This window comes from Zootoca vivipara, chromosome 9, assembly GCF_965207765.1.
Source record: "Zootoca vivipara chromosome 9, rZooViv2.hap1.1, whole genome shotgun sequence".
Taxonomy (NCBI): Eukaryota; Metazoa; Chordata; class Lepidosauria; order Squamata; family Lacertidae; genus Zootoca; species Zootoca vivipara.
Genome location: NC_142592.1, coordinates 53,516,066 through 53,542,787, shown reverse-complemented (window position 1 = coordinate 53,542,787; position 26,722 = coordinate 53,516,066). Strand labels below are relative to the sequence as shown.

General features: G+C 43.9%; 1 protein-coding gene across 3 annotated transcripts; it reads right to left on the bottom strand.

The window, feature by feature from the left end:
- Nucleotides 1–3,339: 3,339 nt before the first annotated feature.
- On the bottom strand, nucleotides 3,340–25,035 carry SINHCAF (SIN3-HDAC complex associated factor). 3 transcript variants are annotated; one of them, XM_035128143.3, is made up of 6 exons: nucleotides 24,896–25,035; nucleotides 13,394–13,541; nucleotides 13,123–13,222; nucleotides 11,052–11,178; nucleotides 8,650–8,800; nucleotides 3,340–6,317 (listed from the first exon to the last, which is right to left on the bottom strand). In XM_035128143.3, the coding sequence occupies exons 2-6, from the start codon at nucleotides 13,519–13,521 to the stop codon at nucleotides 6,155–6,157; spliced, it is 669 nt and encodes a 222-aa protein (XP_034984034.1). In that variant the 5' UTR covers nucleotides 13,522–13,541; nucleotides 24,896–25,035; the 3' UTR covers nucleotides 3,340–6,154. The 3 variants fall into 3 exon arrangements, with proteins under 3 accessions (XP_034984034.1, XP_088508411.1, XP_034984035.1); XM_088652285.1 differs by lacking the exon at nucleotides 24,896–25,035 and adding an exon at nucleotides 23,048–23,072; XM_035128144.3 differs by lacking the exon at nucleotides 24,896–25,035 and adding an exon at nucleotides 14,471–14,591.
- Nucleotides 25,036–26,722: the final 1,687 nt, after the last annotated feature.

Sequence of the window (26,722 nt, the reverse complement as noted above, 5' to 3'; positions counted from 1 at the left end):
TAATATAGCTTCTAGAGTATTTGTATCACAGATCTCCAATATTTTATTTATGTACACAATAGCTGTGCTATTATTGCTAGCTAGCCTGAGTTATCCCTAGATCATTGGGAAAGCTCTTTACTGGATTCCTTTCAATTTCAGCACAAAGTCAAACATCACCTTTGAGCATTTCACTGCAAAGAATAAACTCAGAAATTAAATTTAGTTCAGCCCTTCCTGAGCTTACATTTAACACTCATTGGTTTTATCAAAGAATTGTGTTTCCAGTTAAAAGTTCTACAGTCCCAATACAACTAGAAATAAATACTACATGTTGCTGTATGAATGAAATATCAGAGGGCAGTTGGCAGCTGGAATGAGGGTATGACGTGGATGTGCCAACATAGTAAGAAAGTTGTCTTGCATGCACAATGTTTGTAGGTGCTTTTGTGACCATTTCCTATTTTGCTCTATAATGGAGGCCTGCCAAAATGGAATGCTGCTGTGTTTGCAAAACTGTCCAGCAGCCACTTACTTGGAACAAAAGTGACAGAGGCCCGTATTGTCAGGAGCACAAAGAACAGCTCTTACATCATTGTAGAGCTTTCCAGGAGGAATTAGAAAATGCAACCATGAGTGTCCCCTTGCTAATCTTCTTTGCTTTTGCCTTACAAAAGTTCCTGCTGCCAATCATGTCCATGCCAGCATCTCCAACTGGACGCATGAGGCCAAGCCCTCGGTTCTCAATTGCCGTTGCATTACGTGGGAAGATCTTTTAGAGTAATTTCGTTGTTCCCGCAAGGGGACAATGACAATAAAGATATCTTATCTTTTATCTTATCTAGATGCCATTTCTGTTTGCACCAATGAGGGAATTAGCTCAGTACTGTGGTATCAAAAATGATTCACTTAATATTGCTCTAGTAGGGTGGCCACCCATCAATGGATAGATCCTCTGAGAGCTGGTTGGAGCACTTCAGCAGCCCTGGTTCAACTTAGACACTCCTATAAAAGAACAGAGAGAAAGGAAGTTACAGTATTGCCCCCCACCCGCCCCTGGCCCACACTACTGCTGTTCTTGATTTACCACTTACTTTGTGCAGGATTTATTACCGTACATTTATTTAGATGTGACACCTAATGTTTGTTCCACACTTACATCAACGTTTTAGTGTGGTAGCACTCCCTGCCTATTGATGTTACACAGGTGCCCTCATTGCACAGCTTTGGGTGATTACTTAGAAAGCCACACCCACAAATATTAAGTCCAAGTCTACTCAAAAGTAGACCCATTACTTGGAAGATCAGTTATCAGTAAATCTGCAAAGACAGACAAATTTCAGGCAGTCTGGTGTTTCATTTCTTATATCAAATCTGCTTCTTTATCTGTATTGAATTCGTAATTACCACCAAGAATCCACCAATGGTATACTGTTTCATCGTATATATTATATGACTTTTCTTGAGTGATGAAAGCTCAATTAAGCTTCTGTGACATGCATTTTGTTCTTGAACTTCAGCCCCTTTCATTTGTTGCGGTGTTTCTGTTTTTGTTCATATTGTTGATCTTGTTTTGTCTCGTTTTCCTTTTCTTATATGCAAAAATGAATACAAACATTTTACAGAGAAATGTAACCCCACTGTGTTTGATGTGGCTTACTCTTAGAGTAACATTGTCAAAATATAATGTGGGGTCAGGGGAGTAATAATAATTAATGCTTAATGCTTTCCCCAATTACAGTACTCAAGAACATTTCACATACATTACCCTGTTCATCTTTGCACTAACCTTGTAAAGTAGAGCTGCATTATCCCCTCCCCAGGTGGAGAGGAGACAGAGGAGCTTTCCTAAAGGTCACCAATAGAGGTCATGACTGAGATCCCCATGGGAGGCATACTGGTTGTTGCTTAGAACAACTGCTGTGCCAAAGTCAATATAGCCATCTGGTTTTTGGATGCAGAACTTGATTTATACCATGTAAAAAATTCACCTCTATTTAGACTCGAAAAACACTTCTGGATACATTAAACATCCCACATGAACCAATGACAAGATCTGCTCTGAACTGTTTTAGATGTACATTAAGTACAAAATACTATTGAAAGCACTTCTAAGAAGCAGCAACAATACTGAGACATCAGGGGATTTCAAGTCTCATAGGCTTTGCAGAAATTCTTGCCAGCAGCTAAGTACTGGGATCAACAATTTTTCCCTGTGACACTTTGAACTTGCTTAATTCCCACACAGATCATAATTGGAAATTACAGAAATCATTATTATTCTGCTTAGGGAGTTACTTGCTCACTATGGTCACAGAGAAAACATATCAAAGATGCTAATTGGGTGGCAGCAAATATATTCATACATGTGAAATTAATTCCACAATAACTCAAGCTGTGGCACAGAGAATTCTCAGTGCATCTTCTAGCAACCAATTAATGTCAGAGTAACTCTGTCTTACACTATGCTGGTAAAGCCATGGTTAGGGTGCAAAATGAATAGTCGTACCTTGGTTTTTGAACAGCTTAGTTCTCGAATGTTTTGGCTCCCGAACATCGCAAACCCAGAAGTGAGTGTTCCTGTTTGCAAACTATTTTTGGAAGCCGAACATCTAACAGGGCTTCCGATAGGCTGCAAGAGCTTCCTGCAGCCAATCAGAAGCCACACTTTGGTTTCCGAACATTTTGGAAGTTGAACAGACTTCCGGAACGGATTCCGTTCAACTTCCAAGGTACGACTGTATTGGGCTATTTTGTGGAGATAAAAATTCAAGGAAGTGTTTCTCTGTGAAATACCTCATCCTCATTTCTGCAGCAATATGAAAGATCCCTGCAAAAAAAAAAATGGGGGGGGGGAATTCTCCTTATTCATTCCATGACACCATTACACATTCAAATCTGATTGACATCATGGTGTCATGCAGCCATCAAACTAGCTACTTAATTTGATTGGCTGAATCACAAAACAAACTTTAAAAAAATGTCAAAGTAGCTCTGAAGTGTGACAGTGAACAGGAGGGGCACTGCATTTCTTTTTTTAAAAAGACAAGGTTTGGTGGGACTGTGTGTAGAAAACAGTCTGAGATTTCGAAATTGTTTTCATACCAGGAATGTTCACCCATGAAGGTTTATGATGTTACATAGTAAGTTCTCTCTTAACTTCCCGTGGCTACCAATTAAGAATCGGGATGTTCTTCCTTATTCCATTCATCCTTGAAAATGAACAACTTCTTAAAACGGCATTAGCATTTGATCTGCCTCTGATTCTATACAGCCCCTATTCTCCTGCAATTTCCACCCACTTTAATGGTGAAATCAATAAATAAAGTGTTTTTTTTAAGTCAGAAAGAAATATGCTTATTTTTCTAAATAAAGTCTATTTTTTATTAATTACCCTAGTGTAAAAAAAAGTTTGGATTACAAGTGTATGAACAATAAAAAAGTATAAAAACAGGTTCCATAGATTTCTACTACATTAATACAAAGTGCATAACTACATACAATTCATATTGCATTACTACATAGGAAGGAGTAAGGAGGCTGAGGGGAAAGCAGTCTGCTGTTGTAGTAATAAATAAATAAATACAGAAGTAGACGAGATGATCCATATCATAGTACATTGTTTCATACTGTAGCTGTAAATGCACAAAAGCATTGACGCTTACTAAAAACAACAACCCAGAAACGAACAAAAAAATAAAACCTTAAACGTGTAAATTGATGAGGGAAAAAATATCTGGGACTCCTACATGAATCCTTCAGAGATTACCAACCCAGCAAAACTGCCAAGTAGCTAGTCAGTTACAAATAAAGACCTATGTTATCCTCCCTTTAGAATATTTCTCCTATTTACAAATGGGGAGACACAATTAAGGGAACCCTAAAAACAAGGTAGGAAGACAATAGCTCAGATTTTGTTTTCCTAATGCATCAGCTTAGGATTTTTTTGTTTAATAAAAAGTATAGAAGGACTAAGTTGTGTTTGTAGTAGTGCACTGCACAAAACAAGTCAAAATTCTCATGCTATTCAAATAAATGGAGAAATCCGTATGATCTAAATACAGCAGCATACTTACTGCGGAAGCCATTATTTGCCAAAGCTGAAAGAACTCTTTCCTTGGTCAACTGGCGTATTTTATCAGAATCTTGGGAATCTCATCTTAAAACAAAGCAAACAATATTCTAGTTCTTATGCTGGCTGAGATTTCAGGGGGAAACTGAATTCAGCCAAGTGCCTTGTCCTACAGCTAATATACTACAGTGACAATGCTTAAGAAATTCCTTTCCCCCCCTCTCACAGTATAGAGTGAGAAAGCATGGAGGAAAACATGGGAGTCCTAGGAGAGGCCTGCTTGTCCATAGGTGCTAGGGCAGAATTAGCTCACCACCTCTTCAGGGAAGTTTGTCACATGAAATCATGAAATACTGAAGAGGGGAAGCATTTAGGAAGAAGCAAATCCAAAATAGGGACAAGCAGGCAGTGAAGGGAATTAACTGTGCAGTTCTGTGTTGAAGGCTGGGCACAAGAGGAGTAGGAACAAGGACCGAAGGCACTTCTGGGAGATTAGGAGAGAAGGAGGGGTAACAGGAAAGACTTGCAGTACTGAAGTAGCCGGGAGCAGAAATCATAGACAAGGATTGACACTGACTACAGCCTGTGACAGCTCTTCATACATGAAGGCTATTATATGCATTTAGTGTCGTGAACTTGGGAAATAGCTCTAACTAGACAATTCTAGGTTGTTGTTGTTTAAAAAAAGAGAAGTCACAGTAATTTATGCACACTTTTATAGAGTATATATCTGAAATAAAAACGCTTTCTCTTATTTGCCAACAAATGCCGTGCATAACTAGAACTCTCTCTCTTTAGATAATACTTTATAATAAGGATGTGAGTGGGTTTGTTATTATTGCAATTTTCCTTCCTTGGGTGCATAACCAAGCTAATCAAACAGTGCAGAAACATAGAAGAGGAATCTTAAACCTGAGCTTGTGCTAGAATGGGCTTGCTTTTGTGACTGGCCTTCAAAATTATTATTATTAATAATAATAATAATTAAATTTGTATAAAATGAAGAGTGATTACCGTGTTGTTTGCATTCTGCTGTTGGATTGGGATTATAAAACCTCCTATTACCTTGCCAGGCACAAACTGACTGCTGTTCCCAGTTGCAATTTACTAGTTTTTGACAGATTTTTACTCAGTCGTTATCAAGGTGTGGGACTAGACAGGTAAAGAGAGCAATCACAAATTATAATATACACTTAATTGGTCCCATACCAAAGTACTGAAAACAATGACTTAGTATATATACTGTGTCATCATCACAGCCCCACACAACTGGCCAACATTTGTAAAGGGTGTCCCTTCAATACCACAAAGGAGCCCCTCATCTCCCTGAACGTTGTCTGTAATAATAATGCATAAATCATACATGGACTGCACACTGAAACAGGCAGGGAAGAGAAAAAAGTTAACTTGGTCTAGTACCAAGGTAATGAATGGGCCAGTCTCAAAACTTTATTGTTTGCCAAAGGCTGACTGCATGCTTAGTCGCTTCACATACAGACTTTTACTAGGCCAGAAAGATGAGCCCTTGGCTTCGGGGTTCAGGACAGGCACAACTTTTCATCCCTGTTAAAGCATCAGTAGTAAAAATTAAGAGCTCCCCACCTTTACAACATATACAGAGCAGGGAAGTCTTGTACAAACTACGGCAAACCCAGGTCCATGCCTAAGAGCAATAAGTATTTTCCTCACAGGGAGAAAAGGTTACTGGCTAAAAGTTTTAACATGCCAAAATGTGCGCACTACTACTCTTTCAGAAAAACACACTACATAGTTTAATTCTCATTTATGGCCTTTCATCTGAAGAAGAGTTGTGTGGGGAAAGAGGCTGAACCAAGATGACTTGCAGCAGCATTCAGCTCAATTAGGGATTTTAGAGCCTTTTAAATATTATTTACAGTCATTTGGGCGGGGGAGAAATATGAACAGGTTTCTGAATGAGTGGAACTGAAGCAGTAAAAAATGGAATCCTCAAACCGTTCATGGTCGCGGGGGGAGGGGGGAGTCTTTTGGCAGCATAGCAGGCTTCTAAAGTGAAGAGAAAGTCACTTTCAAGCCTTTCCAGAGAGAAAAAGAGGTTCTTTTTTACACCAACTGCTGTGGAAGTCACCACTCTTCCTGGTTGGAGATGGTTGGAGACTGGGGACCTTGTGGCTCCGGCTTCTCAGTTGTGGGCTTCTTATTGCTACAGCAGGGTTTGAAGAGGTGAGCATCTATAACAACTTCTCCAAAGCGGCCTGTGTAAATAATTCCACAGCAAATTTTTTGCCTTCAAGGGAAAAGAAGAAGATAAATTTTCATGCATGTCTTAATTTCGACAAAAGATGGACTTGATGTGGCATACAAAAATATAATAAAAATAAAAACCAGCTAACAGATAAGAATGAAACCATCACAGCAAAGCAGCATTAAATCTAAGTGGTGTTCAATAAGATTACAAAGGATCAAATCAGTTTAACCAGAAAATCAGAAAAAAAAATGTTACTCCTAAAATTCTTGCCTGAATTTCACAGCTCATCCAAAGGCAAAAAAGCAGGGTGATAAATCTCCTCGGGAAACAGTGGTGCCCTGATGAAGAAGGCTCAGTCCCTATCGCCCACCAAACTGATTTCCAACTATCACACAGCAGAAAAGCAGGTGCCAAGCTTAAGTCTTGGGCAGTTCTATACGAGTGAATGCAAACCTTTATAATACCACTTTAGGAGGGTTGGGGAGTTTTAGGAGAAGAAACAATATTTTTGGTGTGTCTAAAATGCTATTGGTCAGAGAATTGTAGAGTTGGATGGAACCCTGAGGGTCATCTAGTCCAACCCCTGCAATGCAGGAATCTCAGCTAAAGCATCCATGACAGATGGCCATCCAAGCTCTGCTTAAAAACCTCCAAGGAACCTCCTCCTGAGGGAGTCCATTCCACTGCCAAACAGCTCTTACTGTCAGAAAGTTCTTTCTGATGTTTATAGTTGGAATCTCCTTTCTTGTAACTTGAAGCCATTGGTTTGGGTTCCGGAGCAGGAGAAAACAAGCTTGCTCCATCCTCCATGTGACAGCCCTTTAGATACTTGAAGATGGCCGCTAAATCTCCTTTCAGTCTCCTCTGAAACTTATCTGGCCTAGAATCGGGTGTCTGAAGTGAGGGCATGGAATAGTTCCAGCTCCAGCAACACAGCATGGCTCCAGATAGCCCTGCTTCTGCGTGTCACATTCTTCCTGGGGTTAGTCTCCTGCACTGGGCCATCTTCCTCCTTCCTAGGGGCGCCCCTGCTCTTCATTGCTGTTCTAGGACAGTCCACTTTGCTCTATCGAGAAATTTCTCAACCTGCCCAGTAGTTCAAAGTGTGAATAGGCACAAGCCTGCTGGATCAGGCCAATATGCCATCTAGTCCAGCATCCTGTTCTCACAGTGGCCAGTGCCTCAGGGAACCCTGCAAACAGGACATGAGCACAGTAGCCCTGTGCCCACCTGCAATTCCTTGCAGCTGGTATTCAGGGACATAATGCCTGACAGTCAAAGCAGAATATAGCCCTTTCCTCCATAAATGTGTCTAATCCTCTTTTAAAGCCATCCAAATCTTCCAATATTCTGATTCAATGGATGTCAACAAGTTTCAATGTTACACAAGAGGGAGAAAAACTTCTCTGTATCCACTTTCTCTGTGCCATGCCTAATTTTATAAATATCTATCATGTCAGCTCATGTTCACTTTCTCTCTAAACTACAAAGTCCCAAATGCGGTAGCCTTTTTTCACAGGGGAGTTTCTCCACCCCTTTGATCATTTCAGTTGCCTTTTTCTGTTGCTCCCTTCCAAGTGGTATACACTTGCTTGTGAGCAAGAAGGCTCCAGCTAGCATTGCCCTCTGCGAATCTGTTTAATCCCCCTTTAAAGCCATCCAAGTTAATGGCTAGCACCACACCCTGCAGCAGCAAGCGCCATAAATCAATGGTGGACTCCCAGACTTTTCAATCAGTTTGTTATAGAGCAGGCATACATATCTTTGCTAGGCAATACAATCCTACACCATATATGCAGCAACTAGCTAATCCTAAAGCAAGAGGGATACTTGGAGATCAATACAACTGCTGGCTACTGTCCCGGCATCCATCATTTCCCTCTAAGAGAGGATTAATGGGAGGGGAGCGGGGGAGGGGAGAAACAGCCCCAGGACTCTGGCTTTGCTTTCAAGAGAACAACAAGATGCCTTGTGACCCACTTCATGCTCTGCATGCTATCCAGTTACTTTATTTACATCCCTAAACACCATGTTGAGTCATCAGCTGTCTGCAAGTGCTCCCTAATTGCTAAACCAAACGGAAGCAAAAGAGCCTTGTAATTAAGATTACATTTATTGCAATTATGTGCATTTTTAACCTCTGCCTCTTCCTGTGTTTTCCTCCCGCTGTCTACTTTCCCCTTTGTCTGAAACTAAGACTGTAAGCCGCCTTCAAGCAGGGTCTTGCTGTAAACATTGTTTTAAAAAGTTTTATAAGGAGTCATATTTGTGTAGCTCTACAGTTGCTAGTTGTGCTTTGGAAATAGTACAGATTTCTACCATGAATTAAAGGAGTGTGCTGATTCTGTTTCAGGCTTCCTTTTCTTTTTACCTTTTCCAGTAAATGGGATCTAAGAAGGAGAAGACATGAGGGCGGCTGGAGCCAGCGGTCATCTCGGTGTCTGAGCCGTCATCAGACTGATTGCTATAGCAGGGTGACTGGGCTGGAGAGGCACTTGAAGTAGTGCTGTGGGCATCAGAGTCTGTAAGGAAGAGGGAAAACAGTGTATTTAACTAGTTTTGCAGACGTCTTTTATTTCTTTAGAATCTCAACCTTCAAAATTTCCAAGTTTCTGGTCCATATGATGAAGAAAATGTATAGCACATTTCCACAGACTATTGAGACTACCCAAGTGTCCACCTATCATCAGTGTCTGGGGTGGGGAAACTTTTGCTTACAGGCCACCTGTGGCCCACCAGGGGTCCCAATTTGGCTCACAAGGCTGTTTTCCCCAAACCACACCCACCCAGCCAGCCCATGACATGGTATGTGACCTCAGATGTGCAGCAGGTACTGAGAGGGCACATCTTGCTTTGGGAGGGGGAGGTGGTTTCCACTGACATCTTCCCCTCCATTTTAACAGCGGTTCAATGGAAACCACTTCCCCCTCCTGCAGCAAGGTTCAAAGAGCCACATAGAGCTGTTTGAACGCTTCCCCAGTGTGGTGTAGTGGTTAAGAGTGGTAGACTCGTAATCCGCTCCTCCACATGCAGCTGCTGGGTGACCTTGGGCTAGTCACACCTCTTTGAAGTCGCTCAGCCCCACCCACCTCACAGGGTGTCTGTTGTGGAGGAGGAGGGGAAAGCAGATTGTTAGTCGCTTTGAGACCCCTCCGGGTAGTGATAAAGCGGGATATCAAATCCAAACTCTTCCCCTGCTGCAAACAGCCCAGTGCTGCTCTTTGAATCTCTGAAAATGTACCCCATTAGGGGTCAGAGTTAGAAGGATCTGGCCCGGCAGCCAGAAAAGGTTTGCCACTCCTGAGTTGTGCTTACACTTTTCCTAGGTTCTCCTCAGGGTTGTCAGTATTTAATCCCCCATGTACTTATTACCCCAAATATTGCAGAGAACCATTTGATAAAACTTTTTGGAACATGCCATTTACCTATTGTGGGTGAGGAAGCTCCTGGATCCACCCTTGTCACTTCAGCGGCTAAGAGTGCCTTTTACCAGCTACAGCTGGTGCACTAACTACCAACACTCTCAGACAGGGACAGGTGGCCAAAGGTAACCCGGGACTTGATTACTGCATCAAGTTCTATGCAGGGCTACTTGTTGGGCCTGGTCTGGAAGCTCTGGCTGCTGCAAAATGCTGCTGCTAGACTGTTGGTGGGGACAGACTACTGCCCACAAAAGGTTGGCTGTTCAAATTCAGTTTTTTTAATAATTGATTTACAATGCCCTTAACTTGGGTTCAGGATATTCGGGTTCAGGACCTCCTGGTCTCTTATACACCTGCCTGGATCACTGAGATCTTAGGCGGAATCCCTGCCAGCGGTCCCCGTTGACTGAAGACGCATGGCTCATATCCACCAGGACCCCACCAGGGCAATTTGGTGGAACTCCCTCCTGGCTGAGATTAGACGGCTCTTGCCCACTTCCTGTTGAATGTCAGATGCTTGACAAAGACTTTTCCAGTTCAGCAGGGATTTTAAAATGTGTCTGATTATTAACTTTAACTGATCTTATGCATTGTATGCTTTTAATTTTTATGTAAACTGCCTAGAACAGCCTTTGCTAAGCTGGTGTCCAAAACATATTGTGCGCACCAGGCTGGCTTAGAAACTTTGGTAATTAAGTGGTATATAAATAACTTAAATAAGTACTGTAAAGATGTTGCTGCTATTTTTTAAAATAATGTCTTATCCTGCCCTTCTCTGGATTGCTAAGGGTGGTGTCATCCCATTTCCATCCCCAAAACAACCGCAATATGAATTATTCCTTTGGGATAAGATTGTGTACCTACATAAGGGTAGGAGATAGTGACCAGCCAAATAGGAGTCACATGTTTTGACCCATTTATGATAAAAATGGTTTGAAACAGATATACTGTATGTCTATCCCTTAGGTCGCAAATTCAGCCAGGTTTGGGAGGGATTTTCAGCTTGACTGAATTTCCAATTTTACGCTGCATCTAAGCCACTGGAACTGCAGAAACGATAGTTTCATAGTCCTCCAGTAATGTTCCTTTGCTCAGGTCCAAGAATAAGCAAGACACATACTGTAAAAAAATACTGTAGGGCTGTGAAACTAGCAAGATTTAAAGCCAGCCTCTTAGAGAGATTTAGGAGGGAGTATTCCAGGGTAGCCAATATGGTGGATTTTTTGGAATTTCATACTGCCTCTATACACCAAAGGCCCTCTCCTGTGATATATAGCACAGCCATTCAGAGTCAAGGACCGCTGCACCAAATCAAGCCCATTAATGGAAAAAGCAGCTAGGATTAACATACTGTGTCTCTTCAACTCTTTCTGCAGCTTGCTTATCTGATTACTCTTCATCCTGCTGCCAGAAAGGGTTTTCATCTTCTTTGGCTTCAATGTCGTCTTAAGACTTGGTCCAGCTCTTGCATCCACCACCTGGAAAAGGACAGCAAGAAAAAAAGTTTGTTTCATTGACTCTCATCTGATGAATTGTAACAATAAGTAATGGTGCAAAAACTGCAAAACCTTTTTTAATGGGGAAAGCAGCTGTGTGCTGATTTGCATGCAAGAGTTTGCTTTACATTGCTCAGGCTCTACTGTGCTTTAAAACAAATAATAAAAGGTTCAGGGCCAAGTAAAGCGGATGCAAATGGAGCAAAATTCGACTAAATTAGGCTCACCTTATCTACCACTGGTGTCATTTGCCTAATTTGACCCGATTTTGCACACCACAAGGATGAAGGAAATGTCAGCCTCAACTACTGGAAATCTCGTTCAGCCATACCTGATATGGCTGATATTTCAACAGGCATGGTTCGTATGTTTTCAAGCCTGACCACAGCCATAAGGAGAAGAACCTGGGTTCTGTTGGTTTCTTTTAAAAAGGTTCAGCTTTAAACCATCATCAAGTAGCCAAGCTGTAATTATTAAGACCATTACACTCATAGAGTGTAGTGGCGTTTGCAGACAGGCCTGGAAAGAAATCTGGGAGGGGGTGGGCAAGTGTGAGGCTGTCACGGGGCGTGCCTTGAGTTTGATTGACAGGCACATCTAACTTAATGACGGCGTTCCTTTCGTTTTCCCAGTCTTTTGAAAAGCTCCCGAATCCCCGCCCATCCGCCGCTGACTTTAGGCTTTAGTCGACACTGCTTGCCCGACTAGTGGGGGTCGCCTGTATTCAGGGGTCCAGTAGGAATTTTTCCACTTGGCTGATTGGCTGTTGCCATTTGGTTTTCGCCTACTGTCAAGCAATCTGTCACAAGTTGTTAGGTTGGCCGTTAGGCTTTGGTTAAATGGTATTGGAGGGGCATGGCCTAAATGCCTACCCAATTACTTGCTCCTCATAGAAGCATTCCGTTAAAGGAATCCTGGGGCTCAGGGACTCTAGTCCATCATCCCGCCTTAAGCAAGGATGGTGTGTCCATTACAGAGCCGAGCCTTGGGGAACACTCCTTGGGGGAAGGAGAGTATAGTGAAACCGTACCTCCAATCCCTTGGGGTGTTTACTTGACTTACCAACCACTAGGTAAGTCGGAGCTGGTCCTGCCCAACTGGGCAGATGGTATGGTCCTGACCCAATGGTCAGATGGAAATGGTCCTGTCCCTTAGGGCGGACAGATGGATTAACCAAAGCCTAAGCCAACACTCAGAATTAAATTGTATTTTAAATAAAGTTGTGGCCAAAAATAATGCCCAAAAACCAAACCATAATTATTGTGTCCATTGTGAGTTATTGGGATTTATTGGGGCTTTGTCACGCAATCACATTTTTGTGGATGCACTCCTGCAGAATCAATGCGAACCCTTAGCCTTGTATACACCAATGAAGTATTATAAACTATTGAGCCACACCAGGGTTGCCAGGTTGCAACCCAGAAATCCACACCCATCCTTGAATTGCTCCGGTGCACTGGGAGATGATGCTTCTGCCCCCTGCTTATCTACCCGCTCCTACACCTAATGTGCAGCATACCTCTACTCAGAAGGAATAACTAGCCTGTGTCCTTCAACCTGGTGCCCTCCAGATGTTGCTGGACTACAACTGCCATCAATTCCTGATCAGTGGCTAAGCTCACTGGGGATCAGAGGAGTTGTAGTCCAACTGTATTTGGGCCTGTTGGGGCTTATGCAACTCTCCCTCCCAGTCCTATTTATGCCTTATGAGTCATAACATCCATTAAGGCAGGTAAGGGCAGAACCATAATACCAGCTGTTCTACACATGTTGTACACACAATGGCTATAGAGAAGGAAACGCCCAGGACAACAGCTTCCACCAACCCAAGCCATCATGATCATGGAAGGTGTAGTTCAGCAAGATTTTGAGGGCACCAGGCTGGCTACTCCTACCATGATACAGGATGGGAGATGGCAAACTCACATGATTCCAGTTCTTTTTTGATCCTGCCGGCAGTTTTTTCCATCTTTTCACCAGAAGCACACAAGCGTTGCAAATATCTCCTGAGCGAGCTTCATGCAGACTGTGAGAAGAACACAATAGAGTTCAATTGCTTGGTTATACCGGAAGGAGATCAAGAGAGAGAGAAAGGCACACAACGTGGCACACCTTTGGTTTTCAGGCTTCACTGAATTTTGTAACAGCCTTCGGCTCAGAAAACCCAACACAGTACTGGAATGGCACCAGCGCTTACCCAAAGCAGTTCTGGAAGTCCTTTTCATAACGCTTGCTGTCAGTGAAGCGAGAACTGGAAGACTTTGCTCTGCAAATGCAGCAACCTTCTAAACTCCGGTACATCTTCGGTTTGTGGAAGCCAAACATCTTTTCTTCGCTTCTTTAGCCTGTTGGGATGAGGGAGGTTGGGAAGGAAAGAAAGGTGGTGATCAAGCTTCAAAAAGGAACAAGAGTAGGTGACATTTAAAAGGCAGCTGTGGTCTCTACCCCCCCCCCCCGCATCTGTCATGTGCAACTCTGCAAACCGACACCGCATCACAGTCAGAAATGCCCAGTGGGAGACGATCCATTATTCATGATCCCTGTCCCACACCATTTCCCATAAGGACAGGTGTCTCAGATACATTTCCGTTTCTCTCAATCGCCAGCAGCGCGTGTGTTTGTGTCGCCCCCTCGTTCAACACAGATGACACCACGGGAAATCCAGCCAGACTTGTAACAAGGTGACCCAAGTGGCTGCGGTTAATGCAGGAAAAAAGGGGAAAGTTGCCCCATAAAAAGGTGCATTCCAAGTCACCACGTTTATCTCAAAAGTTATTTCAGGTAGATTCGCTGGCTTCAAATGTGGAAGGGAGAAAACAGGCATACACCACTCAAAAGAAAACCACTCAGAATGGGAATCTATGCCCACCAATATAGTTCCTGATTTTTAAAGAAAAAAACCCCCCAAAACTACATTTCCGTGCTCTTATTGCTACTGTGCTATAAAAGTACAGGGTGGCCCCAATAGGTATACTTCCCTCAGGACCTGCACAAGTGCCCATCACTGATGACCCTTTGGGGCCTCCGAAGATCAGGACTGTATCCAAACCATACTTTGTATGTCCCCCTGGCTTGGCTGGTGCTTATATGGGTCTTTAATTCTTGGCCCATTTCAGCTATGCATGTTTTATAGCCATAATAATACAATGCAACGTATCAGACTTTGATTTTTGTGCACTGCCTCAAGACTGAAGTGGGAAGCAGTATAAAAATGACTCAATAAGAATACAGATTTATTTGCCAGAGGCACATTCCTTAACATGGACCGTCTTACCTGAAGGGACGCTGACCTCACAGTTCCACCAACTGGGAAGACCAGCCATCGCCTCTTGTGCCTTGAACATGCAAAGAATGTGCCTCACGACTAAGCTATGGCATCTCAACTAAATACTGGGCCTGGTCACACAGAGGACTGGCAAGAGGGTGGGAGCCACCGAGGAAGAGACACAGATGCCAAGGACAAAGTTGGCAAGGCTTTCTGTTGTTGACAGGTCTAATTTTTTTTGCACCTGTAAGAAAAGCTTCCATCCAGTTTCACGAGGTTGGATTTTCATCTGGCCGTTAATGAGCCTGCAGTTCACACCAGAATCTAAACCAGAAAGTGGCCTGTGTTTGTGGCCTTTATTTCTTTCTTTAATTTATATACCCACTTTTCTTCCAAGGAGCTTTCTCGCATTCATCAGCAACCACTCCACCATAGCTGCCAAGTTCTCCCTTTTTTTAAGGGAAATTCCCTTATGCTGAATAGGCTTCCTCACGAGAAAAGGGAAAACTTGGCAGCTATGCACTCCACAGGCAAAGAATCCCTTTTGTGTCAACTGTTGGGGCAGGGGGCAAAGTCAGTGGTGGGTGGTGCCACCCCTTTTCCTCTCCTGGAGCCCCATTCTCTCTTTCACACTTCTTCCCTACCCAGCAGGCTACTAGGGAGGGGCAGAAGTCCACACTGATCACTTGCAAGGGGGCTCTTACCCTACCTTCCCTCTGGAGTCTGGACTCCCCCTCCTTGCATGAAATTAAGCCCTATGTGATGGCTGACTCCTCCTGGAATTTATGCCCAGTTCTATCAGAGATGTGGAATTTCAGGCCCGGGGACTGAATATGGTCCAGGTCTCTTCCTGCCCCTTGTAGCTCTCCCCATCTCACAGCCCTTGGCAGCCCTGCTTTACCTCCCCCTTTCCAGGGTTTCTGCCCAGCTGCGATGTGACCCTGAACTCTTGATAATGCCTCTTGCTTATCTGGGAGGAGGAGGATAGAGAGGAAACACAGGAGAGAAAAGAAACCAGCCTACTGTGCAAAAATCAACATTCGCATTTCTTGCTCAGCTCATGTTTACCTCTGGTCCCATCCACTCCCAATTTGTGAAGGAGGCAAAGCAGCCACCTGGGCTGGGGGGGGGGGGAAGTCCACACATCATTTTATATCTACCCTCTTCGCTTTGTTTTTGGAGGGGATGGTTTGGCAAAGACTGGGAGCTGAGTCAGGTGTTGCTGTCCACAGTGAATCTGCACAGCTGCTGCCCCATGGCAGCAATTCCAAGCATGCTTCAATCAAGAAGCAAGCCCCATTGAAGTCAGGAGGACTTGTTTCCAACTAAGTGTATTTAGGAACTGGAAGCTGCAGTTACAGCAGAATGCTGCGACACAATCGGTGGCAGGATTGAGACCCTGTCAGCATGTAAGCCCAAACAAAATAAAAAAATCCTTCCAGTAGCACCTTAGAGACCAACTAAGTTTGTCACAGGTATGAGCTTTTGTGTGCATGCACACGAAAGCTCATACCTGTGACAAAATTATTTGGTCTCTAAGGTGCTACTGGAAGGATTTTTAAAATTTTGTTTTGACTGTGTCAGACCAACAAGGCTACCTACCTGTAGCATATAAGCCCTTTACTCAGAGGTCTGCCCTGCTTGCAGACTTGCTACTGGGCCAAGTTCAAGTATATAAAGCCCTTAACAGCTTGGAACCAGTTAACCTGCAAGATTGCCTGGGAACTGCAGCCCTGTGAGAGGTAAACTATAATTCCCGGGATTCTTTGGGGTGTATGCAGCCATAGGCTTGCTTTGTTGCACAGGAGCTGGGCTAGACAGAACAGGATGGAGCAGAGCAAGAAATACGAGTATAAGTTTCAAGTGTTAAAATCATTTTTTTTTAAACCAAAAAACCTTATTAGTTTTTCACAAAATAAATCAGCCCTTTCACTCAGAAAGGGATCTCAAACCAAGTTTGATGCCCTGTGCTGCTTCAGACAAGAGGAAGTTACAATTACCCAGCTGTACAGAACGAAACAAACACACTTAAGAGTGCAAGTGTTAGAAGCGGGGGAGGGGGGGCGCGGAATGCAGAGGAAAAGACACCACATCACTTGTTTTCTAATAATCTCACTGCCAGGCAGTTCTGTTGCTACTCTTCTTATTAATAAAACAGAGCATTTTACAGGAGCATTTTACAGGAGTTTAAAAGGCAAAAGAACACTTGAAGACCTTGCACTTTAAATTAATAGCTACCGGTAATACTGAAGGCTGAAATTGATTTAAGATACCATGCCTCAGTTGCTAAGACTTCTACTGAGTGTTGTCCTACTGAGCTCCGGGCACACTTTTGCAAGGGAATGCGGCATTTAACTCATACCTTTTAATGACAGGACTACCAGAGGGCAAATTGGGAGTCCCAGAGGGATCTCTGCAGCCACCAGGACTTTTCTGCAGTTTCTTGCCAAAATGATTACTTCCAAAATCCTTAAACTCTCCTGTCCACCCAGTTATGGAGAAGGGCTGCAGACAGACACAAAATCAGCCTGTAGCATCTCCACGAAGGGCTGGGAAAGACTGCTGTCCAAAATCCCAGAGAACTGCTGCCAGTCAGTGTAGAAAATACTGAACTGGATGGGCTAAGCATTTGTCTCAGTACAAGGCAAGCTTCTTAAGCTCCCCAATGCCTGGAACCATCCTACAACCTTTTGCAGAGATGCAGCTATTTAAGCTGAGTGATGCAAATGGTCAGAACAGATTCTCAGGCTTCTTTTAGTCTGAAAAAACACAGTGATGGACTCTCCTTCCTTGGAGGTTTTTAAACAGAGGTTGGATAGGCACTGCAGGGGGTTGGACTACCCTGTTTCTCATATTTTAAGACATACCCATAAAATAAGCCATAGCAGGATTTTAAGCATTCAAGGAATAGCCATACCCCGAAAATAAGACATAGTGATAGGCGCAGCAGCAATGCCGGCCGCGGCAGGAGGAGGAGGAAAAAAATAAGACATCCCTTGAAAATAAGCCATAGTGTGTTTTTTTTTGAGGAAAAAATAAATATAAGACGTGTCTTATAATATGAGAAACACGGTAGATGACCCTTGGGACCCTTCCAACTCCACAATTCTATGATTTTTTTCACACCTGTGTGTACCACAAAGGACAAGCATCAGATATGCCAATGTACATTAAGCGCATTTATCTCTGGAAAGTAAGGGAGGATCATATTGGGAAGCTATTAAGCATTGCAACTAAAAGCCAATGAACTTCAAAACAGAATAGTAGTAAAAGAAATATTTGGTTTCTATGGTGGTTTTACGGTGGAATGTTTAGTCTCCCAAAGTGCTTTATAATCCTTCTCTCATTCATAACAGCCCAGTCGTGGGCCATTCTATTTTTTTTTTAATGATTGTACACACATGAGTACTGCCAAGTTTAGATTTCAAAGTCATCTGCAGGCAACAAAAACAAACAATAACTAGGAATTTGGGTTGAATGCTGGCGATCATTTCTGAATCCAGATCCAGCCAAAACTTACTATTGCTTTCAAGTCAGCCTGTCTGCAAGAGTCACATGAAAGAGCCTTATATACCACCTCCTTCTTTCTCATGAGGCCAATTCATCTGCCAAAAACCTTCTCCAATGCTACCTTGTGAGATGATGAGCCTTGATACAGTTTGCCTGGGAGAAAAACACCCATGTGTGGAAACACCTGGAGCCATTATTTTAAGAATGAAGGGTAACAATGAACAAACTGAAGGCCATGGAAACAGAACTTGCTGCTTCCCATTGGCAAGCGATGGCCCTTCTTCCTTTGGCAGATGACTATTTTTAACTTGAGCCTACCCTATTCAAGGCCAATCTCCACCAAACTCCAAATCATACTAGGCAGGACATAGAGCTGCCTGTCATTTATCTACCTGCACTTTTATTCCCATTTCTCCATACCAAGCACAGCCCCAAACTACTGGACGGAAGATCTGCAAGTGGATAAAAGGAGCAGAGCCCTTGCAGCTAATATCCATGGACAACCTTGGGCTCAGGAACTTCCTTCCCTCCCACCAACCTTTTACTGATCTTCAAGCCACAGTACAAACCTCCCATTTGACAGAGAATTCCTTGGCTCAAGGCACGGAAATTATTTACTTCGTTATCTTCCGAGAGAAGGAAGTTTACAAAAGATATGCATCTGTACAGGCTTATATTTTCTTTTAAACCAGTATTTCCAAGCTGTTTTTAAAAAGTAGTAATTGTAGGGGGGGGACATTATCAAATAAAGTTTGTTCCAGAAGTGTAAGACCCATCTTTTTGTAAACCTATCTTCTTGGAAATTAATCATTTCTCGTCTTTGATAATTCAGTTAAGTAGTGTCCCATACAGTGGTACCTCGGTTTAAGTACACAATTGGTTCCGAAAGTCTGTACTTAACCTGAAGTGAACTTTCCCATTGAAAGTAATGGAAAGTGGATTAATCCGTTCCAGACGGGTCCACGGAGTACTTAACCTGAAAGTACTCAAACCAAGGCGTATTTAAACCGAGTTATGACTGTACTTTCTTTAGTTATTTCTTTACAGGTGTTTTATCCTTTTTCCAGTTCTGACTATTCTTGCATAGATTAGTAAACTTGTAATAGTAGAGTGTCAGGGTTTTTTGTTTTGTTTTACTTCTTTCCGAATAGCACAAAGGAAGGAATTCCTAGTTATATTGCACCCTGCTATTTCTTGTATAATGTACATTATACAAGAATGTATAATTCATTCGGCTTCTCTATCCATAGTTTTATTTTCTTTGCTTTTCTTTAAACTAAAAGATCTCAGATGCTGCAACCTTTCTCAACAGGGGGGAGTGCTCCATCCCCATGACCATCTGGGTTGGATACATGCAATCCTATTCACTGACTGTCCAATAAAACAATATTTTACTATGCCTGGTGCAAATCTAAATGCTCTCTATGCAATACAGTGGTGCCTCGCTAGACGAATTTAATTCGTTCCATGGGTCTTTTCTTATAACGAAAAATTCGTCTAGCGAATCCCATAGGAATGCATTGAATTATTATTTTTTTTAAAAAAATTGCCCATAGGAACGCATTAATTGAATTTCAATGCATTCCTATGGGAAACTGTGATTCGCTAGACGCATTTTTCATAAAACGAATTTGTCTAGCAAGCCAACCTCCACTAGAAAAAACCTTTCGTTAAGCGGAAATTTTGTTAAGCAGGGCATTCGTTAAGCGAGGCACCACTGTACTTGTAAAACTATGTTAAGCAATGCTTCTTAAACACACACACTCCATCTCAATATGGGATTGTGATTCTCCCAATTCCACCAATGACTATTACTGTGTTGTTTTTTTCCCATCCCTCAAACAAATTAGCAATGTCAGCATACTAGTGGGTGGGGTAGAATCCTGTAATATATACAAGGCTTACTATTCTAGGACTAAGACTGCATACCCAACTCTGCCTTCCCTTCAAGACACTTCTATTTCAGCAGGATTCTGATCCTATGCTGTGGGGTTTGCTGCTTAAGAGCCCACGCCAACCGGCAAAAGCTTTCTAGGATTTCAGACAAGAGGCTTTCCCAGACCAACACAGATGGGAGATACCAGGGATCAAATATGGGGCCCTGCACATGCTCTGCTACTAGGTGGATCGTGGCCAGCAAGACACTTACATCCTTCAGCAAGAGTGCACACTCAGGACCATGCAACACAGCCGTGTTTTAACTTCAAGAAACCTCCAAGGTGGATCATTGGGGTTTTAGTAAAAATTTTTTATCAAATTCAGTCTTTCCCTGCTTTAAAAGGAGCATCCCAAGGAGAGAATGTGCCATTGCAGATCAAGAAACCCATGTGCTAAAACTCTCATCAGGTTCTTCACTGTCCCAAGTTTGCTCTTTCTGTTGCAAAAGAGCACCAGATTACCAAGCTTCATTATCGAAAACTCCCTGGGTGGTCATGGGAAAGCCTCTCTCTCAGCCTTTCAATCAACAGCAAGTTACTTCACAAGGTTGATCCTGTGGGAATTAAGTATGGACTGAAAGGCTATTAGTAGCAAGAACTATTTCTCAAAACTCTGGACTCACAGTTTGTTAAAGATAACCGCCTCTCTCTCTCTCTCATTCAATGAAGTTTAAATGGGTATAGAAGTATGGTGTATCTGAAGAAGTGTGCATGCACACGAAAGCTCATACCAAAATATAAACTTAGTTGGTCTTTAAGGTGCTACTGAAGGAATTTTTTTATTTGGGTATAGAATGATTATCTGTGATTGCTTGAACAATCCTTCTGTGGCCTATAAAACACAGGGTGGGCCACTTTTCTCCTGCATTCCTTTGGGAGTAATCTGCAAGGGGTGGGACAGGATCTCAAAGGGACAAAGGTGGAAAAAATGGGTGGGTCCACTCCCTGTTTCTCTCTCTTTTTCCAGGGCCCCCTTCTCCTCCCTCCTTCCCTGGTGGGCCATCAAGAGACAGATTACTCTTGTCAGAAGTCTGAACTGCTTGCCTGCAGAAGGCTGTTGAAATTAGGTGCAGGTTATGCACACTATCTCCATGGAGTAAAATAAATGCAAAGCAAGCCAGGTCTAAAATAAATGCAAAGCAAGCCAGGTCCCTCTGCTGAAACACTGACAATTTAATTTTTGATGCTAGAGAGTGGAAACTATGGAGTTCCATAGTTTTAACTACACACTGTATGAATAAGTACTTTCTTTTACCAAAGGCGTCCTTTAATCCCTGCCCTAGATACCTACTTTGCTGCTAATATCTGAAGAAGAATAGCTTTTTCACACAACACTCAAAATTACCTTTGCGTTTCTGTTGTAGTATAGAAAGTCACATGTGAATGCTCCTCTCTGTGCCAGAGAGAAAACTAGATGAGAGCTTCTTAAGGACCCCTCTATACATACATATTCAAATACTGTATTGTAAATGAACGCTAGAAGAGGTGGGAAAATACAAGGGACTTTGAGCATCATGTTTTAAAAACACCCTCAAACTGTCTCCATCCATACACCGAAAGCTGTGTGCGTGCATATATAAAGTGATTAAAGTAGGAAAGAGTTTCCAAGCATTTAAGCCATTTTTAAACAAAACAAAACCCTGTGCAAAAGAAGACCTCCAAGCCACACCACCGCGGAGAGGAAAGCCCTGCCTCCACCAAAGACCACCCACCCACATCCACCTCAGCCAAGGACGACCTACTTTTCAAAACAGGCTGTAATGATCAGATAGACACCAAGCTTTGAGGTCTCTCGTAGGTGCAAGTAACTTTGCTTGCCCAGGAACAAAATATGTATACACACTCTCTAGAAGCAGCAAAAAAAAGCAACACTCAGAGCTACACCTATGCAAGAGGAGAATGTGCCAATCTACCCGCCAAGCTCAGACAGTGCCATGTGGTGTCTCCATGTAATGCCCAAACGTGCAACTAGACACGAGAGGGGATATTGTTGTTGTTTACTGGTAGGATCTCTGATGGTTAAAAGAAGCCAACAATGGAGGGAGGTGGGAGAAGGGACTCACTCATGCATAGGCATTGCAAATCATTACACACACATACAAAACAAATAAAAGGCTATCAAAAGCTGTCCGCATTTCCTGTTCTGCTTTCGACTAGCTTTGCAGTTAAGGGGCTGCTGCCATGGAAGGAAGCGTCATAAAAATCCCCCCTCCAGAGGCCACCTAATCTCCCGAGTGCTACTGGTGAGAGATCGGGGTCATCATAGCTACCGGCACGGATTTTCCTTCCACACACACACACAAAAACTATATATATAATGCGCGAGCGCACAGCCTGCCCACCTTTTCCCCCTCCCACGCGCACGCCTCCCACGCAGAAAGAGGGAAAGTGGCATCCCAGGCGAAGTGACTTGCGTTTCGAACGCTTTTTTTAATTAACACTATAATGAGAAACAGCAGGTTGCGCTGGCGCTCTCACCAAATTTGTGTCTCACACACACACACACAAAAGGTGGGAGATGGAAAGCAAAGGAATGGACCCTCATTAAGTAACCAGGGAAAGTTACTCCTCCGCATTCTCGCAGAACAAAAGAGACGATAAAGGTTGCCACCCGCCCCCTCCATCCCATCGCCGCCGCGACCAGAAGCACTTCCTGCTCACTAATGCCGCCCCACCACCACCCACCGGCGCCCCGCTAAGCTCCTGCGTGCATATCGGGTGGGTGTGAGCGCGCGATCTGCCCGCGATGGTAGGAACTGGTTCCTCCTCATGGCTTTGCCCTGACGTAATTCAAACATGGCAACAGTTCCGACTTCAAAGCGGGATCGGAGAGACCTCCCATAAACACACGAGCCACGACGGGAGAGCAAAACGCGCTTTAACCCCGCACAAATGCACAAAAGCAAGCATGACATTTATTCCTTCCAGCTCTCTCACTTTCCCAGTTAATTAATGACCGAGCGACATTACAGCCCGGGACAGGCAGCAACCAGAGCGTGTGTTTGTTCCAACACTCCACTCTGTCCCTCGAAGGTGCTTCCTGCCTCTGAGCCACCTAAACACGCCTCCTCTGCCTCCCCTTCCCTGCACGCGGCGTGGTCCCTTGCACTGGGGGGGCGCGCAGTATCTGAAGTTTAACCTCAAAATAAAAATTTTAAAAGTCCTCAAGCAGCAGCTGCCGCCGGAGCCGCCGCGACCTCGCGCGTATTTCTCTGCTCCGATTTCGGATGCAACACGGTTCGTGCGTGTTTATTTGTCGAAAGGATAGAAAGGAGCGCTGCCGCCGCGCCGCCTCCCCTCCCGCCCCGCCCCTCGCGCGCAGCGCCGTTTGCAAAGCCCAGCAGCCACATGCTCTATATAAGCCCTTTGTTTTGCCCACATGCGGCAAACAAGGTAGTAGCCGGGGCTGTTTGCTTCCGCGGAGTACAATCCGAAAACAAAAGATTACACTTAGGAGACGCGCGGGAAAGAGAGGAAAGGTTCCAGGTCGACTTTAAAGGAAAACAAGACCCGTATTGCACGGCGGCGCGGGCGGGAAGGGGCGGATGTGCAGCGAGGCGACTGTTAAAAAATAAAAGTTCCGATCAAAGTTGTATACAGTACTTTTAAGAGTGTCTGCTTTGAAAGTGGGAGGGTACCCCCACCCCCTTTCCAGGCCGCATTACCACCCACCCAACTCAGATGGTTAATGACATGGTAGTCTAATAAACAGCTTTTTAATTTTTTATATTAAAAACACCACAATCCTAACCATGTCAACTCAGAAGTCCAGTTTTGTTCAATAGGGATTACCCCCTGGTAAGTAGCTTTAGGATTGCAATTTTAAACGACTTGCGTAGCTTGGAGCACGTGTCATGTCAGATTGCCCAAAAACAAAAGATCCCTTCGTTTCTAGCAACTCAGTTGCGGCTGAAACTGGAGTCACCTCTAAAAGGCATGGGCAAACCAGCCCAAGGGTAACCAGTCCCGCCCCACCTCTGTCTTTGCCCATTCCTCCGAGGAAACATACCCCGACACCGCCATGGCTGTTACCCGCTTGCCATGCAACGCGGTGCAACTTTCTCCTCGCGGAATCAATCTACAGGTGTATCTTTCGCAGGAAGGAACGCGTACCCCGGGGAACATTCGGAAATGGAACGCCCGCGTCGCCAACATTCCAAACCTCGCCTCGAATCCTAAGCCGGTTTAGCCGACCTCGAGGGATTTGTTGCAAACCTTATTCCCCCCTCCCCCTCCCTTGGTTCCTATTGTCGCCGGTCCCGCGTCCATAGCTGTAACGGACAACACAAATCTGACCGCCGCTAACACGCCACAGCAAATTGCTGCCCCAAATCCCACATGTTACTCGGAAGTAGAAACTCATTAACTTTCATTCTACTGTGAAGGGTAGCCGGGATTGCAGCAATCACCTCGCTTCCTTTCTGTTACGAGAGAGGAGCGAACAAACAACTTTTTTAAACTGGAAACTCCCCGCTCCGGGGCCGGGCCCACTCCACCGCGATCCAAAGCACCAAATGCATTAAAACACCGAGCGATTTCCAAGTTCTCTTTACGATCGTGTCTAACAAACCGGATTCAATTGGGAGGTGTGGTGGAACAAATAGAGAAACGCATCCTACAACTGTTTTCCTTCGGGGGGGGGGGAGTCGTCACTCCGCCGCATGCTCGACCTCCTACAACAATACAAGCAGCGTTTCGCTACCCCACTTTCTTCCGCCACAGGATACCCCTCCAAAATGCAACAAATTCCAGAGAATAATGCCAGCTACACACCGTCTCACCTACAAACACCCCCCTTGCATAGATACGACGTCCTCCCGATAACTAGTTTGCTTGTAGAAAGGCAGGTTAATTAACAAAATTAAAACGCACAAATAAAGAGCACAAAACTTGTCCGACCCCGCTCCCCATGTTTCAGATGTACGGCTACTGTTTTAAATACCATATATTTCCCAACTGGAAACGACGAACATTTAAAAGGATTTACCTCCAACGAATCAATAGCGTGCTGGGTTGTGCGGAGCGATCTTCCTCCCCCCCCTCCTCTGCGCCGGTCTCGTTGTCTAGCTCCTGCGTCTGGAGAGATGCAAGCTCTGGAGTCATTGGCTTAACTTCCAGGCGGTGTGCGCATGCGCGGTTCCCACGTCTCCGTACTCCTCAATCGAGCTCTTTTGCAATGCGCGTACCATTGTCCTTTTAAGGGAGAAAAGGGCCGAGCGAAAAGCATGCGAAGGAAAAGCACGGGGGAGGTCCCGGTCATTGTGACGCCAGAAGTGACGTTGCACGCACGCGGGACTAGAGTTGCGGGTGGGAGATTCTAAGCGAAGCTAAGGAGCCCAGACCGGGGGAGATGTTGCAGCGTCTGTGCAAAGCAAAGGAAAAAACGTATCCAGATGCAGCCACATCTCTGGAACAAATCCTGCCCTCGCTGCCCATTCAGGAGTTTCTTCGGTTAAAAGGACATAATCTTCTTGTAATGTAAGGCAATGAATGAATGAATGAGCTCGCTTTCCTTTCCCAGCCCATTTTCTACTTTTCATACACAGATGAGAGGCTTCACGGCTTGGTTTGGAATGTGAGAGCACCAACGCTTCCTGTGTAGGATTTCCTACCGGATACACCCCGGCCATCACTGAGCAAGTGTGATTCTCCTGTAGCCTCCCTCCCATTCAGTCAATGATGAGGTCCATTTTGCCTTAGTTTCATAACAGTCACAGGCAAGTAGTGTTGGAGCACAGACTTTGGATATCTAATTACCGTAATAGCTGGCAGTCTGTGACATCGGTCACCCAGTCCTGATTCACTGTCTCTCTTAATTTTAATATCAAGGAGAAACCATTTCTAGATGTGTTAAAAATCTAGCTAGCTAGCTATTTCGAGTCTCCGGTCTACTACCGTAGCGTCATACACAAAGTGGTAGCTTCACCTGTTCTGCAGCAGGTACATTTGTGAAACACGTTTGCCAAACAGGAGTGTAAAAAGCCCCTTGGGGCACAAAGAACTATCTGCCCAGTCTGGCCATCAAAAGTGTTGCATACAGACTTCTAATACTACCAAAACTATCCAGGGCTTAAGTCATACCAAATAAACAGATGGTTGATGCTTTGTTATCACTTGTGCTTCTAATCCGTGCGTTTCCTTTAACAACTCAGTTGGTTAGAGCATGGTGCTGATAATGCCATATTGGGTTCGATTCTCGTATGGGCCAGCTGCATACTTCTGCATTGCAGGGGGTTGGACTAGATGATCCTCGGGGTCCCTTTCCAACTCAACAATTATATCTTTCCAACAAGTATTTTCATGTCTACTACAAAGAATTGCTATTGTGTTTCGGTAGTGGGAGAAGTCAACCTGGTTAGTTTATCACAGCCATCGTGTTAAGTGGGTGGGTGGGGAAAGTGTGCTTAATTTGGAAGGCAAGGACAAGGAGAGTTGTGGGCAAGAAGTAAGGAGTAAATCCCAATGAATGCAGTGGAATATACTTTTGAGTAGACATGTGAAGGATTGCAGTCTCTCAAATTTCCAAACGTGCCCACTGGTCCCAAAAGGTTGGCAGTCCCTGACTGGTTTGGAATGTATGCTAGTTACAGAAAACTATTACTGTAACTATCACATGGATAGGTAGGGTTTACATAAATTGTGAACAATTAACTGGAGAGATTTTCCAGTTGGCTTTTTATTCTGGAACATGGAGTTCAGCCTAGTTACATTATGTTTAAAAAATGAAATTAGAACAGAAAAAGCAACCATTAAAATCTAAACACCACTTTTTAAAGGCAATTGTACTTAGTAGGTAGCAGACCAATTCTACCAG

Excerpts from the sequence above, each read along its gene's own strand:
- SINHCAF (XM_035128143.3), bottom strand. The coding sequence starts at position 13,521 with ATGTTTGGCTTCCACAAACCGAAGATGTACCGGAGTTTAGAAGGTTGC. Across the intron at positions 13,223-13,393 it reads GACTTCCAGAACTGCTTTGG|TCTGCATGAAGCTCGCTCAG; the intron begins GTAAGCGCTGGT and ends TTCTTCTCACAG. Across the intron at positions 6,318-8,649 it reads GATCCCATTTACTGGAAAAG|GCAAAAAATTTGCTGTGGAA; the intron begins GTAAAAAGAAAA and ends TTTCCCTTGAAG.